At 43.6% G+C, this 15,897-nt stretch overlaps 1 protein-coding gene across 1 annotated transcript; it reads right to left on the minus strand.

Moving 5' to 3' along the window:
• Positions 1-2,647: 2,647 nt before the first annotated feature.
• On the minus strand, positions 2,648-10,979 carry Myd88 (myeloid differentiation primary response protein MyD88). The gene is made up of 7 exons (XM_084599173.1): positions 10,698-10,979; positions 9,332-9,826; positions 5,861-5,908; positions 5,464-5,493; positions 5,220-5,388; positions 4,298-4,389; positions 2,648-3,266 (listed from the first exon to the last, which is right to left on the minus strand). Exons 2-7 carry the CDS (start codon positions 9,708-9,710, stop codon positions 2,854-2,856), a joined length of 1,131 nt encoding a protein of 376 aa, XP_084455299.1. The 5' UTR covers positions 9,711-9,826; positions 10,698-10,979; the 3' UTR covers positions 2,648-2,853.
• Positions 10,980-15,897: the final 4,918 nt, after the last annotated feature.

Genomic DNA, 15,897 nt, shown 5'->3' on the forward strand with positions numbered 1-15,897 from the left:
CCACAAATCTTCGCGTTACGTGCATTCCATTCTAGTAAACTGAAAATTTACGTGGTGGTTTCTGTATATTTATGCAATTACTGCCTTTTCTGTACAACCTCCTGGAAGAATAACGATGGAAAGAAAGTGTGTACAGCGGAATGGGCAGACATACAAGAAGGACGAAATTGAGCAGGACAGGGAAAATTTGTTTACAAGCTAATTATGAGCCAGTGTGTGCTAGCCGTCTACTTGAAAGATCTCGTTATTAGTGTAACCCCTGTGATGTCACGAGTAATTGAAAGAGTATGGGTAATGGCTGCTGGCAAACATAGGCAGAGAGGAACAACACATACAAGAGAGCTTATTTTTTCTTCTTTCATCTGGGAAGAAAATGAGACGAATGCTTCCGATACTGTCTCACGTCAATGCACGAAAGGGTAGTGCATAATATACTTTGTTAGAGGTGTGCGAAGGCTCAAATTTTCTAATGTGAAAATGGGGAAAAGAATGCCTTCGAATATTAAATATCCCATCGGTGCAGAAAAAAAATTTAAAAATAGCAAACATTGTTTGTCATGTTTATCTGGCAATTACATAGTATTTGCAAATAAAACTAATATAATTGCACAGAATTGTATAAACTACTCAAAATCCAGTATACAGTTTACACAGAATTCCACTTTTTTTTGTGTGTGTGAAGAAAGGACCTCCATGAAACCGGATGGAGCTGTCATATTACTGCCAAGTACAGTAAACTCTCATTCATCCTTCTAGGGACCAGGAAAATGTCCAAATTAACCAAAAGCTCGTGTTATCGAACAGGCCTGAAAAAGCTGCCAAGGACTATTTGCTGCATCACAGTAATTCTTTTCATCTGTTGAACACCTCTAGGATGGTTGTGTGCAACCCAGATGAAACCGAAGTGAGAACGATGGTTTTTACAGGTTTCGTGAAGTGCTCCAAACAATTTCTTTTTGGGCATGTAACATTGGTGAATTGGAAAATGTTTGGTTTACGTGGTAATTTTCAAATGATTGGAACATTACGAATATCAGTTCTTCGAATACGAATCGAATAACAAACATGTCTGGTTCATATGTGTCATATATGTGGAATTTTGCATATTCGCACACCTCTAATTTTGACATCTCATAGTTTTGCAATCATAATTCATTACAGATTAATTATCACAGGTTCGTTGCGAACATCAGACAATGAATAAAAAAAAACTTTCACCCTTTGCTGTTCATGCAATATAAAAGCTAGTGAACACCATTCAACTGTATAAGGTAAGTTGGTGTTCTACTCTGTCCACAAAAGGCTGCACACAGAGCATATGGCAGGCAGCAAAGTTGATTCATGCAATTACACTGGCAGTTCGTCGGAAGCAAATGACAGTGTTTGCATTGGATTCTGCAAGTGGGCTAACGACACCTCGTTAACAGTGATTTGTGCTTGCTCCCAGCTGCAACAAGTGCACTTCCATCTATGAGGCTTGTCACATTTACCATTACAAATCATGCTTGGAAACCCGTGGAGACCGGAGACCCTTCCATGAATGTATGACTATCTTGAAGAACCTTCATACATCTGTCGCCATCAAATACTTTGAACGAGTACCGTGCTCATTATGTCAGTCATACGGCCATAGCACAAGCTAATTAAAACCTAGTCATACTATTGTATGTTAAAAGGAAATTTATGAGTGGCCCTAGATAGGTAAGCTTTTCAGAAAAACACTTGGCATGAAACTTGGTGCACTGGGGCTTGATGGACAATTGTGGTTCCAAATATAGGATTTTGCGTTAATTTGAGATATTAAGAGAGCAGTTTGTATTGCTTTCTTAAACTTGTACTGTGGATGCATTTATTAGAGTCCAATTACAGCTGTTCGACAGGGCTGGAGGAAGGAAGGCTCTCATGGTTTAAAGGCCCACTGTCCACCCTCCAGTCGAAAATATTTTCTTCCCCGGTGACTGTGAGACTTCGCCCCTAGAACGCAAGGCCGCAAAATGTCTTTGAAAAGAGTAACTAATAACGCAGTTACAGCCACCGCAATCACCCGATTCTGTCATGCTTCTCTCCTTCCGTTCCCTCGCAAAGGTTTTTCACTCTCCTGCCCGAGGTCGTCTAGCCTCCGCAAGACAAATTCCCCTTCCTCCTCCGCGTTTGGCAGGAGGTGGGGCGTGGCACTCCGAGAGCGCGAAAAAAAAAAACGGCAGAGGGGGAGGGGGCGCGCGCCGCTGGATTCAGTCTGGCCGTGGCGAGGGAAAAGCGCGCAGCGAGCGGTAGACACCCATCCTTCTCCCGTTAGTCAGCGAGACGGACCAATGGACGTCGTTCGCGGCACGTACGTCATTACTGTGGCCCGTCGGGCCAGCGCAGGAAACGGGGAAGCTGGCTTCCCAAAGAAGAGCATGAGAGAGCTTTGGATTGTATTTTCGATGCTTTGCGGCACGCATCACTGTAGCATTTTGCATAGACTATCTCCGGTACCTGATCGAAACACTGGGCTCCTTTGCTTAAAAGGGCCTTCCCTGGACAGTGGCCCTTTAATAAGCACGGCATGTTACTAATGTTGTATAATTCTTTCTGTTCACTTAGAGAGGAAGCTTTCGTGTTATATGCATGAACTCTCCAGTCACATGCAAAAATAAAGAAAGCATTATAGCAAACATCTTCAACTTATATTTCACTGAGTGGAAAGGCACATAAACATTTTTTTGGAATCCATGGATTGCATCACAACGAATTCCGCAAAATAAAAATCTGTCGAAACGAACTCCACTTGGCACATGGAAGTACGGGTAGCACGAGGATGGCCTGCTATAGCAAACACCGCATTGCACTTGTCACCACACCACTGGCAAATCACTCCGGTGAAGCCATGCTTTGAAATCCACTCGAGGCACTAGACACACTGTTGGCCTTCTTCCGGCCAAACACGTGGGAAAACAACCTGCCAAACACACCGCTTTTGTTCACTGCCTGATCGTCCGGGCGAGTCTTTCGCCGATTGGCATCTGGCTTCCTAGGCATGACTTCTGGCGGCACGACCAGTGAAGGTGGGACCACCAGTGCCGAAGGAGGAGCAGGAGGCAGGATACACGAAGGTGCACCGACGAACAGAGAGTTACTGCGGCACCTGATGGATTCAATAAGCTTATTCCAGCCCCATTCAGCTATCCTGTCATCGCAGAGACTGATCTTGGAGAACATGCGTGTCGTGCCATCCAGCTTGCACGGCTTGATGATGACGGGAATCAGTTTTTGTTGCCTTTGCTCTGTACAGGGAAGACAGCAGAACTGCATGTGAACAACTGCAAAGCTGTAACACTCTTTTTCATCTCATAAATTCCACGTAAAATATGAGATTTAGAATCCAAAGGGGCCCTGAAATGCTTACATCAACATTTTGCTGCCTTTCAGCCTTAAGCAATTCTTCACATTTACTGTTGCATCAAGGTGGCCTTTGTTACGTAAGTGAAATCAAAAGAATATCTCAAAATTGACTGCTGGATGTGTGCACAAAAATGAACACGGTTTTGATGGTTGCTTATGCAATATGATGCAAGCACACCATTAATATAAACAATCCTCACAGGAAGAAATTAAAATCGTAGAGGTGCTGTTTCTCACTGCTTGCGGTGCTTTCTGTGATTCTTCCCATCATGATTACTCATGTTGGTGCTGATTTTATAGCCTCGTATACACTGTCTTAAGTAAGTCACAACTGTTTGAACAGCCTCAAGAGAGGCCAATGATGAATACAGCATATGGCAGAAACCTACCAGCACCTAGCAAATAAATTAATATGCACAGACAATGCAAAATGAGACAGAATAAACATTCAAACAATGAGTACTCTATAAAAGTAGGCATATGACATACATTTTTTGCTCTTTTCCAAGTGCTTTTCCTCTGGAGGTACAATCACTACACATATAATACACATATAATAACACATATTAACACACATTACACATATAATAACCATTACCATTGAAGAGATAAAAGAGTTAATCTGTCCGCACAAATGCCCTGTTTCCTTTCACACTAGGCCCAGCAGAGCAGTAAACTCTTAATTGTTACTTTTACTTTTCTATTTATTTCAAAATGACTGTTTTTTTACCTGTCCACATAGAATGTATTCAACAAATTTCAAATTATGTAAAATTGGAACAAAGGTTCTGCCCCTTTAGAGTTAAATTATTGAGAGTACTACCTAGCTTTTTAGCTGGCAACACAGTGTTAGAATCTAAGGAAATTGGTAGGAAAAACCTTGCCAGTGGTGCTCTTATAGTGCCCGACTTACCAATGTTTATGCTTTCAATAAACCTCTGCTGTACACGACACTCTTCTGACTGAAGAAATTCTGGTGAAAATACAATGATGGTTTTCCTGCACCTGAAAGAATCGCATACAAGTTAAAGAATACAGATCAAATCCAAAAGGCAGCCCAATGGAACATATCAACCAAGTAGAACTGAAGAATTCACAACAGATGTAATTTGGCTGTTCTTAAATGTTTCAATTATAGTATGAAAATTGCTTGACTGATTACGATTAACCAACCTTTCAGAAATAACTGTACACCATTGAAGCCAGTAATAAACCAGAAATAAGCTGGTGCTGGTAGAGCTCTTTTGGCTGTAGCTAGTAATGGTCAAAACCAGTACTTTTAAGCAATTTGTGCATGGTTGATGCTATAATCACAAATTAATCCTGCCACGGCCAGCAAACACATAATTGCCTCGAACATTAAGGAAACTCATGCACTGCATCTACAATGTTGCTATAGTACTGGCAGTACAAAGAAAAATAAGGGTCAAGTAAGAAACTAAATTATTTAGCCAATGTTTCGACAAGAAGACTGTAGAAGTACAGTCATCACTAGAAGAACGACCGCTGAGAAGTGTAAAGGTGTGCAGCAAACAGAACTGACAGCAATCTCAACAATAATTCGTGCCTCGGCTGACTGAACACAAGATGTCTAATTAACAGGCATGTAGCTCAGAATGCAAAGAGCCACTCTTGACTGCAAACTATGCATGCTATTAAGTGTCGCTACTGAATGCAGACATCTGCAAAGAGGCATCATAATTTTCCTCCTGTCTACCTTCCCTTACTAAGACTAGACTCCCCAGTGGTGTGATTTATTCTGAACACGTTTGTCCACCATGCGATAGCTTCTCCAAAATAGCACAAAGCTCCTAAGCCAGCTCACAGGCACATACCATTTTTCCATGAGTTCATAGAATGTGGAGTATTGAAGCACACCCGCCTTCAGATCCCTCTTAGGTAAGAAAAGACGGAAGCCCAAAGATTCCAGCCGGTCAACGAGCTCCTTGACAGTTGTCCAGTCCTTCGAAGTGTAGCAGACGAATGCATCATATATAGGTTTCCCTGAATTTAAAGTTGGTAAGTATTAGAGCCCATAATGGACGCAGACTTAGCCACTTATACTGCAGCTTCACTTACTGATTGATGACCTGGGCTCCTGAATGACATCTGGAAATCATCAAAGGTTCGATAAGTTGGACCTAATTTTTCTTGGCAAACAAATGATAGTAAATAGCAAAAACCAGACTGAATAGCACAGCATCTAACAAGCCATAAACTTTTCTTGAGCAGAAAACTAAAAGCTTGCAATCAAAAAAGTTCCACCTTTTTCCATTCTACAAGATTATAGCAAATAAAAATAGGATGCTTAGCAATTACTGCAACACTCTTACAGAAGCACTAAAAAGATGTAAAACAATATGCGACTCACAATACTAAATTAATCTGTACACAAATCTCAAGCCAAAGTTTTCGTAATAATATCTCTCAGTCTGAACGAAATGCGGCTGAAATCACACAAAATTTGTCCACAAACCTGCGGGTTCACCCAACAGTTTTTTTCGGTAGAATTCTATGTCTTGCCCTGAAAAAGTCATAATGTAAAGAAACCAATTAAGGTGATGCAAACAAGGTATTCATGGACTTACTGAAGTAAGATCCACAGCTGCACAAAGCAACACAAGTTTACTAAGCCAAGAAACGATTCAATGATTCTTGCCAATTAGATGCACAAAATTTTAGAGGCCACTCCTAACACCTAATTATTAAGCTAGATGAATTTCTGGAAACTTAATCTCTAATACTAATACACTATCTCACAACTTTGTTTCACCTGTTTCTCAGCTAAACATGGCAATTGATTATTTGCAGTGAACTTTCAGAACCGCGGCCAAAGTGAAGACATTTTCAGTGTCATGAGTTATGCCCAAGATAACTATTAGGATCGATTACCATATTTACGTTATATCACGGCCTGTCTTCGTATGGTAATTCAAGAAGCACAGTGGACAAGCACGCACTTTACTGACGCTGTAATGAAAAAAAGATCTGTAGTTTACACAAACTTTAACTTAGGGCAACCATATTGAACCTGAAGCAAGAAAACAAGTGGGCAACATTCCCACACTTTCTTCATGATATGTTTCACATACTTCAGCAAATACACACAATTTCCACTAAACTCGCGTATGCTACAATGGAGTAAAACAAAAAGACCCATCACAAGAAATAAATAGAGACCCCAGAAATATAGCTACATTTATGGGGCAATTAATGTGAGCAAGCTTGAAGAGGATGTGTAAAAAGAGCACAATATTACAATGGAAGAAGCAGCTACACGAGCAAGCTCCTCATAATTCACTAAGGACTGGACAATACTTTAAGGACTGTCAATAAGACAGACCAAAATGTAAGCAAACACATAACATCTATGACAAAATATATCGTTTTCCATTTCTGAAATGTATATAGGTTACTTTGCAAATCATTTGCATGCTCTTGACTACGCAGTGCTGCTCCTGTGGTTTAGTCTACCAATAATGATTTTATCTCAAGACATTACAGACAGGTACACAAAATCATGTCATATTTATCTTGCAGTTGTTCTCCTACAACCATCATTTCTTGCAGAGAAAAACAAACAATTGACCTTTCAACTTTTACTAATGTTGCTAATATTTTGTTTCAAGCCTGTACTCTGATAATCCCAGTGCTAATCTAGTTTACAAAAATGACCTCTGGCGTCTACTCACAGATCATCTTACAATGGCATCCAACTAAACGGTAAAGTTTCCTTCTGCTGTAAAACTCATTTTATCGAAGGTGAAGTGCTGCCTGAATCAGACGTGTTTCCAATGCGCTCCATCAGTTTTATACATTTTACAAATGATTTTCTGAAGTGCCATCACAGCAGCTTTGCTGCATGCGCTGATAAGCAGCCACCTGCTCTCCAAGTCACACCGGTGATAGTTGTCGTCCTTCACTGAGGCAAGGGGGAACCTCACTGCTCCCCAAGCGCAGCGAACAAGAAGTATGATGGAGCGCCTTCGTCCTCCAGGCACCACGTCTACCATCAAGTGAGCTGCCCAAATGACAGCCGAGTCTGAAACATGCTTCCAAGGTACTGCCCAGAAAAAAGGGCGTCTTTCTTCTCAGCCTGAACAGTCACCGCTTTATAAGGTGGTGGTGGTGGTGAAACCGCGTGAGTGCTTTGATGTCCCAATTTGGTCGCATTGTCACATTGTCTTCTCCAACCAACCCTTGAAAAATGCCTTGGAACCATGGGATTTCAATGCTTTACTATTCACCCGCCCCACTAACAGTATAACCGTCTGGGTGCGCTCCCTTTCCAACGTTGATCGGCTTCGGGAATTGAAAACTCTGCCTACCTCTGATTCACCCGATACAACCTGGTTGACAGTACAAGCTTATCTGGCATCTGGATCGGACCTTCCACATTATCGGGTATTTCGTATTGGGCTGTTCAACACACAAGGTGGTAGAGGCACTCTACATGGGCAAAGGGCGTGAGTACATGTCTGGTTACGCTGCAAGGGCCTGTCTCCTCTGGCTCGCATCTCACTTTATGGGAGAATCTTGCAGCACCGCCTATACAAACCCGGAGTGGTGCATTGTTATCAGTGCTTCCGCCCAGACCACACGAGAGCTTCCTACCCATATCCAGCACCCACCTCTATGAAGGACTCTGATTCCAAAGAATATCGCTGTGGCCTTTGCTGCCAAGACGATCATTACATTATGTCCAAAGACTGCCCACTAAAGCGCCGCGCCATGGAGAAACGTCGCATGCGCTCCCAGGGTCATCGCGTGAAGCTAATAAATACCACAGTCACCAAATGATCCCTTGTCAACATCGAACTGGTTTTCACTGCTCCACCTTAACGAAGATGAGACCACCGCAAAACCTGCAGTAAATGAAGGTTCCTCTCCAACACGAACATATCTGATCAAGCACGCGGCGTGGCAAAGCACGCTCCGCGAAAAGGCCCCAAAACTCAGACCTCGCAAAAGAATTTACAGACGAAATTGTCGAATTGGACACACAGCTTAAAGCTCTGCAGAAGCAGGTTCAACGTCTCTACCAAAGACGAGCCTTGCTTGCACACTTGTCCCATCGCCCTTTTGATCATCCTCATACAGCGTCTCAATCACCTGCTCACAGCTCGCTTACCCCTTGTGAACCACAAGCGCCTGCCACATTGTCTCCTGTGGAACTGCTCCATTTCGTGGCACAGCAACTACAACAGCTCACAAAGGTGCCAACTGCTAACCCTCCTCCCGTTTCCTAAACATGCATCCAACATGCAACAACAATAGTGCTAAAGGCTATTGTCCAGAATATCCGGCTTTGTCGGCACTATGAGCGAAATATCATGAGCGAATGCCTCTGGCAGGAGGTAGTTGGCAGGTGACGACTAAGCATCGATTGATTGATCAGCAGTTTATATGAAATGGCCAAGTTGGCAGGAGCTGGCAGGATGAGATGGGGTTGTGCTTCAGGCACCATTGGATCCTGAACAAGATACACTACTCTTAGGCCATGCAGGCATGTTTGTAACGCTTGGTTAAAGAGGGGTTTTGTATCTATATCAGGTGGACTTGCACATAATGTGGTAGCTTGCGACTATATGCTGAGTAAATGTGAGATAACAGAGGCATAGGTTAAGGGATTCACAGTTAAGTAAGGAACAAAGTGCATGTACACGCACGAGGATCCACAATGGGCGCTGCAGACAGAAGCCATTAACGCGCTGTTGTGTCGCACCCTTAAAGGTAAAGCTTAGGTACCGAAACTTTTTGAGCCCCCTATTGTTGTACTAGCAGTGACAGGAACAACCTCCCTGCCTGCGCTTCTGCTCCTACCCATCCTTTTGCTTTTAAGAACACCAATATACCAAAAGTTCCTGTCAGCAGTTACCTGCAAGGGGCCATTAAGGATATGAAAATATGTGTGCATAAAAGAGTAGCCAGTGCACAGGTTTCTTACGAAGCTCTGCCCTGGTGTCCTCGAGAACGTCATATCTCTCCAGGTGCATGAGGTGCTCCACAAGCTGTCCGACAGTTGCTGAATGCTGGTTTGATCGCATCTCCCACTGGTCCAGAAGCGATGCTGTAGGGCTCTTGCCCTGCTCCCTTAGAAGCTCCACCTCATCACAGCTGAATCCTGTTAATAACGCCAATCCTCGCCAATCTCGGTGACCCGATGGTCCTAGAAGCAGCTGAGGTACATCCAGGCGCATGGCAAGTATGGACCGGCATTTGAGTCCCACTGCACTGATTGGAATGTCCTGGCAGCTGTCGGGTGTCAGCTCTGTGGCCTCTTGCCCCGTGAGCCTTGGGTAAGCCATGACTGGCCTATCAGGCATGAATGACGTGATTTGAATGGCGACCTCTCTAATAGGCAGACATGCTAGCGAGCTGATTTTGTGGCAGCATCCATGTTACGACTAGTGAAGCATTTGTCGACTGTGTACTTGAGCCCCTGAAAAAGGAAATGAAAGGAAAGGTTGTGCAACAAGTATGAAATAAAACAGTGAAAAATATAGGATAAAGAGAACCCACTGAAGAATTTATCCCGCTTGTGCAAAGTGCTTATGCATCTATTTATTTGGTGTTACAATATACTTGTATATAGAGCATGATATATATATATATATATATATATATATATATATATATATATATATATACAAGGCCGCAATATTTCGCTTCCTAAAACGAAACCAAAGAGAACAAGGGCATGCCCGATACCATGCATATGGCACCTAGCTTTCTTTAAGGAAAATAAGAAAAAAAAGCCTCGGAAGTATGGTTTAACAGTGAGGTAACGCCAGTTTATGTACGCACTAACGGTTCAGTTCATAGAACAAAAATAACGGGAGCAAAAAACACGAAAATATCATGACACTTTTCGCAGAGGCAGATAGCTTGTCTTCATATGAGAGCTAGCTGTGTTGGAAAAATCCTTCAGCAATCCGGATGTCCCTACACAACCGCGGCCAATAAGTGCCATTTTTTTTTTTTTTTTTTTTTTAACAGCAAAGTAACCTTAACGTTACTCTTAATGCGTCCCATGGCATACTGCTGCTTTCGTTTAGCCAGGGTAAACTCTACTGACAGAAACAGTTATACAATGTGATCAACTAGTGCAGAAAGTATACAGACAACGCCGCACGCACATGAACATGTTCACATAGCGATTCACAGCTTTATCAATGTGTAAAAACATCGACGACGGTCGTAAAACAAATGGGGCCGTCCCAAAACGGAAGGCGCGCTGCTCTCTTCGACCGATCGGAGTGTACTGCACAAGTGGAAGCGTAATCGATAAACAGGAACAAAACAGAACGTACCTCGCGTCCGTGAAAGTAAGCTGCTCAGGTGATCACTACATAAAATAACGTTAAAATCAACTAACTAACTTTTGAGAAAAGAAGCAACAGGTGCCCAAAAACTCAGTCACTTTCCGTCACTTCTCAGTTGTCCGCAGCAGCTGCCCTACGTCATTACATTACGTGCTCGCACGCAAGTCGTCTTCAAAAACAGAAATATTCATTGAACTTCCATTTCAATGTCGTATAAAGTGTTAGGGGTTATTTATCAAGTAAGATGGTAAGATTAAGTCGGTATAGTTGAATGCACTGTATCCACAAGGCGCTGGTAGCGCTGCTGTCGTAATGTAGAAGGGAGGGAAATTTAAGTACAGATTTAAGAAAGCAGTTGTTGAACCGAGAAACATACTTATGTAGTATGTTTCTCTATGGTTGAACTGGCAGTATTTTTTTTTTTTTATTGCGGAAGCAATACTACGCCAGGTCTAACTGCTCGTCGCTGTGTGCTGTGTCCGTGCCCGTGGTCCTTCAGCCTGCCATGACATTTGAATTCACGTTAGCCGTATGCCACGGGCAGGTGGTGGTGGTAAGAACATTTATTGGCTATACAATTAAGGACGTATGTTTGGCCAGGAGGTATGTTTGGATCAGCCCATAATGGGTCGGTCCTTCAAAGCACTAGGTGGAGGGTTGGAACCCCAGTGGCGGTTGCAGCCGCCCCAGGATTGCCTCCCAGCCCTTGCGGGTTGGGGCACTCCCGGCGTTGGGTTGGGGATGGGGGGAATAGTTCGAGGGGCAGGCCCACACCATGTGATAGATGTCAGAAGACACCGCTCCACAGTGTGGGCAGCTTCCAACTCGGGTCGCTCCGTTCATACGGGAGGGTGATATCAGAATCAGCCTGCCAGAATAACCGTTTGCGTACTCGTTACTACGACACGCAGGCACGTAGGGGAATAATGGCAAAAGAAGCTTCCGCCGTTGCTTTCGCAATTCAACTAGAGTTAACCAGAGCTAAACCACAACTATTTTTTTATCATATTCGTTGAGCTTACTGGAAGAAAAATTAATACCTATACGATGTGTTTTATTGCGCACTCTCACTGACATCGCTGCCCAGATAACCATGAATATTCAGAGGATGTCCACAAATAGTCCTAATGTCCAATGTCACTTGTCGATATTGTGTGGATATTGAGAGGATTATTCGATGAAAATAATCATTTAGTGGATATTCTAAAGATATTATTTCGTGGATGTTTTTGCAGTGTATAGAAATCTGGGAAAGTGCTTAAAAGCTTTGAGTGGATGTATATTTAGCTTGAAGTTATAGCACAAACATATTGCGCATGTGTCATCTCATACAGGGGAGAGATGTTTACTTAATGTTTGGTCCTTTTTTTTCTGAAGGAATTATTTAGGCTATCGACTGGCGCATTTTTTTTTCTCATGGATGCCAACACGTGCGGAAGGCCAAACTTTGTAGAGACTGCTCACGTTGTGTTCACAGTCCCAAACGCCAGAGTTCCAAAACGAGCGCAGTCACAAACGCCAGAGTTCCGAAACGAGAACCAACAACAGAGCTGGCAGCTTAGTAGCCACGGTCATCGCCACCGGCCGCGCCGCTAGCGCCACCGCCAGCATTGCTGTGGCAGCCGCCTCAGTTTGCTTGTTGTGGTGGTTCGTTCGCTTGTTTCTTTTTTTTTTTCTTTCGCGTGTTTGTGTTGTTCTCGCAACGGCGGCCTTTTTGTTGTGTGCTTCACGTAGTCCCGCGCCCAAATTCAGCCAAGCACCAGACGACTGTGCGGGAGAACAGCTAAAATGGTGAGTGTTGATGTTACTGTTTGGCAAACAAAGTGTTAGGGTTCGTTTCTGGTACTGTGCAATTTTAGTGGCGGTGACTTTACCAGTCGGTTATCATTTCGGTTGAGGGCATACATTGCTAAAAATACACGACGTTTAGTTCGAGCTGGGATGATGGAACCGTCTATGTGGGCAAAATACACAGTGCCGCTTCTTTGCCTCTAGAAAGAAGCATGTGTGTTGGACTTGTTCAATAGGGATGGCAGCCAAGCTAGAGGCAATCAGATGCGATTTTGGGTGTCTAGAAAAGCCTGAACTTGAATAAAACACTTTGGAGGGCAGTCCCGCCGCCTATCATATACATTACCTCTTATTAGTAAAGTGGACAGCTTCCTAGCGCAGCTCTAGAAGGCAGTTCCGGCCTTGTCTTGTGATGGTGAAAGACTACCAAGAGCCCATCATTCATTGCTACTCTCGAATATATAGCAGGCATTCAAGGGCTTGGGTTTTGATAGCTATTAAGGTTCTTATTTTTAAATTTGCTATGTTTTGCTCTTGTTTAGGAGTCAGCTGCAGTTTTCTGAATTTAATCATTTTTTAACATTATCTAAAATTTTCGTGTTCATTCCTTGAAATTTCCTTTCATTTAAGTTGTCATACTTAGTGAGATCCTGGTGGTCTTGCATGTTTTTTCTTACACATGTTGCTTTTTAATTTAAGCTGAATGTTGCCCCGGGAACACTGGAAGATTGCATCAAAATCCTTTCCACTGTTTGCGAGGCCCAGCATATGTTTACGTTGTATGTATGTGTATATTGTTGGTGTAATTACACCAATGAACAGTTTCCTTCCAGGATACCCACCATTTCACTTTTTTTTCCTGTTTATATTAAAAGGGCTGTCTTTACCACTTCTTGCAGTGTGTTTACAATACGAGTTTTTGCCATGGATTTTCAAAATATTTTGTGAAGAATAGAGTGCTGTTTCCACAAGTGTGCTTGTTTAGGATATACTGCCAGTGCATTCCGACTGCTGCTGAGTTCATTTTACCAAGCTCAGACTGCATCAATGAACATGCTTCATTTGAATCATACCCACCATTCTATTTTTTTCATGTTTGTGATAAATGTGCTGCCGTTACTATTGTCATGTGTTTATATATGTGCATTTGTATATTTGCAGGTCATCAATGTGCACCCCGGACCTGATATCGCAGAGGCAAAATAAAACATAAATGACCAAATAAACATGACTGTACAACAACAATAATTTTTCTTGGTGATTTTCAGCAGTTGCTGCAAAGTATGAAATCAATTACTTAGTGCACTCTAAATGTATTTAGGGCATTGCCCCCGAAGAAAAGTATATTTGCAGGATGGTAGTAGCTGCACAGTAACGTCCACTAACCCTACTTTATAATAAGCCAGTAATTGCTCAATAATATCCACCCAGGTGGAGCCATATGGTGCTTGGCTGGACATTATTGAGCAATCACTCGCTTATTATAAAGTAGGGTACTCCTAATGCACAACTCACAGCACCAAAAAATATATTGGTTAATATCCACACAATATCATTTAATGTCTCATCAATATTGTGTGTGGACATGCTGTGGGCATTATATGGGGGTCCACAAGTGTCAAAATGGACATTCCATGGATGTTATGTCAACATAATATCAACTTCTGTAAACATCATATGGACATCGGATATCTATTTATGGATGTTCATTGAATATCCATTGAATATTATATGGTTTTCTGGGTGGAAAGGGAGGGGGGGGGGGGGGGGTACTTTGGCAGAGGTAAAGAGGGAAATAAAGGATCGAAGAGAAAGCGGTCTGTTTTGCACACCGTTTACAAAAACCTGAAAAAAAAAATAGAGGGTCCCTAGATCTCTCTCAAGAGGAGAATGGCAAAGGCCTACCCTTCCTTTCCTATCATTTGACTCTCATATCGTTTGCGCGACGGTTTTGTAAAATTGAATAAATGTAAATCAAATGGTTGGTTTGTGGGGTTTAACGTCCCAAAGCAACTCAGGCTATGAGACGCCGTAGTGGAGGGCTCCGGTAATTTCGACCACCTGGTGTTCTTTAACGTGCACTGACATATCGCACATCACGCGGTCGCCTTGCTTTTCGCCTCCATCGAAAAGCTGCCGCCGAGGCCGGGATTCGATCCCGCGCCCTGGGGAACAGTAGTCGAGCGCTGTATAACCACTGCGCCACCGAATTTTTTTTTTTTTCTTTCCTTATTGCATGGAAGTACTTCGAGCACTTTAACCAGGGTTCAACCTGCTCTTGAATATATATGAATATACTTTGAGGCAGAGGAAGGATCGGGTTTGTAGCTGACGCCAGAGTATCCCGGGCCTTGTTTAATGAATTATGTGGGGAAGGAAAGATGCGCCTTCCCAGGCTAAAATGGCGAGTTATGTATGGTGTTGGTTATATCATGGGACGAGAGCAAGCCCTCCCTCGCACCCACGGGAAACGAGGTACTTACTGCTCGGCCGACGAAACCGCGGGCATATTCGCGAGGTTCGCGAGCCCGAGTGAGCCGGAACCCATACTAGACAAATGAGGGGCGCGCAGCAGGGAGGAGGCCTGTAGACCGGCGCCGACGCGTCGGAAACATTCTTTCGTTTGCTTTTAGTTTCGAACCGGCCAACATTACGGCGTCTACGCAGTACAGGGTTGCCACAACTGCCACCAGCTAAATCTGATAGTGAAATGCGCTCTATATACGAAGCTGACCCCACCGGCCGTCCGATACAGGCGTGCGTGCGGCCTTTCATTTGCCGCTTCCTCGAACGCCGCACCACACAGCAAACAGAAGCAGACCCAGATGTCTAAGAGGCGTTAGTACAGCACGCATCAGCGGCGTTTGAAATTGATTTACAGGATAGAAAAAGCGCAGTATCTGTCAATTCTCCGCGGACACATGTAACACACCGTAAAGGACGGGAGGAAGGTGGACGTGAAAGAAAAGAGGGCGATAGAGATGTCCTAGTGGAGGGCTACGATACACCCCGCTATAATGGCTTTCGCCTCATTGCACTTTAGTGATGAAAAGTGCCCTCTACAATTTTTATGCTGTGGCAAAGGTTTGGTTTGGTTTGGTTTGTGGGGTTTAACGTCCCAAAGCGACTGAGGCTATGAGAGACGCCGTAGTGGAGGACTCCGGAAATTTCGACCACCTGGGGTTCTTTGACGTGCACTGACATCGCACAGCACGCGGGCGCCTTGCTTTTCGCCTCCATCGAAAAGCGGCCGCCGAGGCCGGGATTCGATCCCGCGTCCTTGGGAACAGTAGTCGAGCGTCGTAACCACTGCGCCACCCCGGCGGGGCGCTGTGGCAAAGGTTTTTGGTGATCTAGGGAAAAAAATTGAGAAATAAGGATAACAAACATTTGCAAT

The sequence above is a fragment of the Amblyomma maculatum genome, chromosome 3 (assembly GCF_055883805.1).
Source record: "Amblyomma maculatum isolate TAMU_Amacu chromosome 3, ASM5588380v1, whole genome shotgun sequence".
NCBI classification, from domain to species: domain Eukaryota; kingdom Metazoa; phylum Arthropoda; class Arachnida; order Ixodida; family Ixodidae; genus Amblyomma; species Amblyomma maculatum.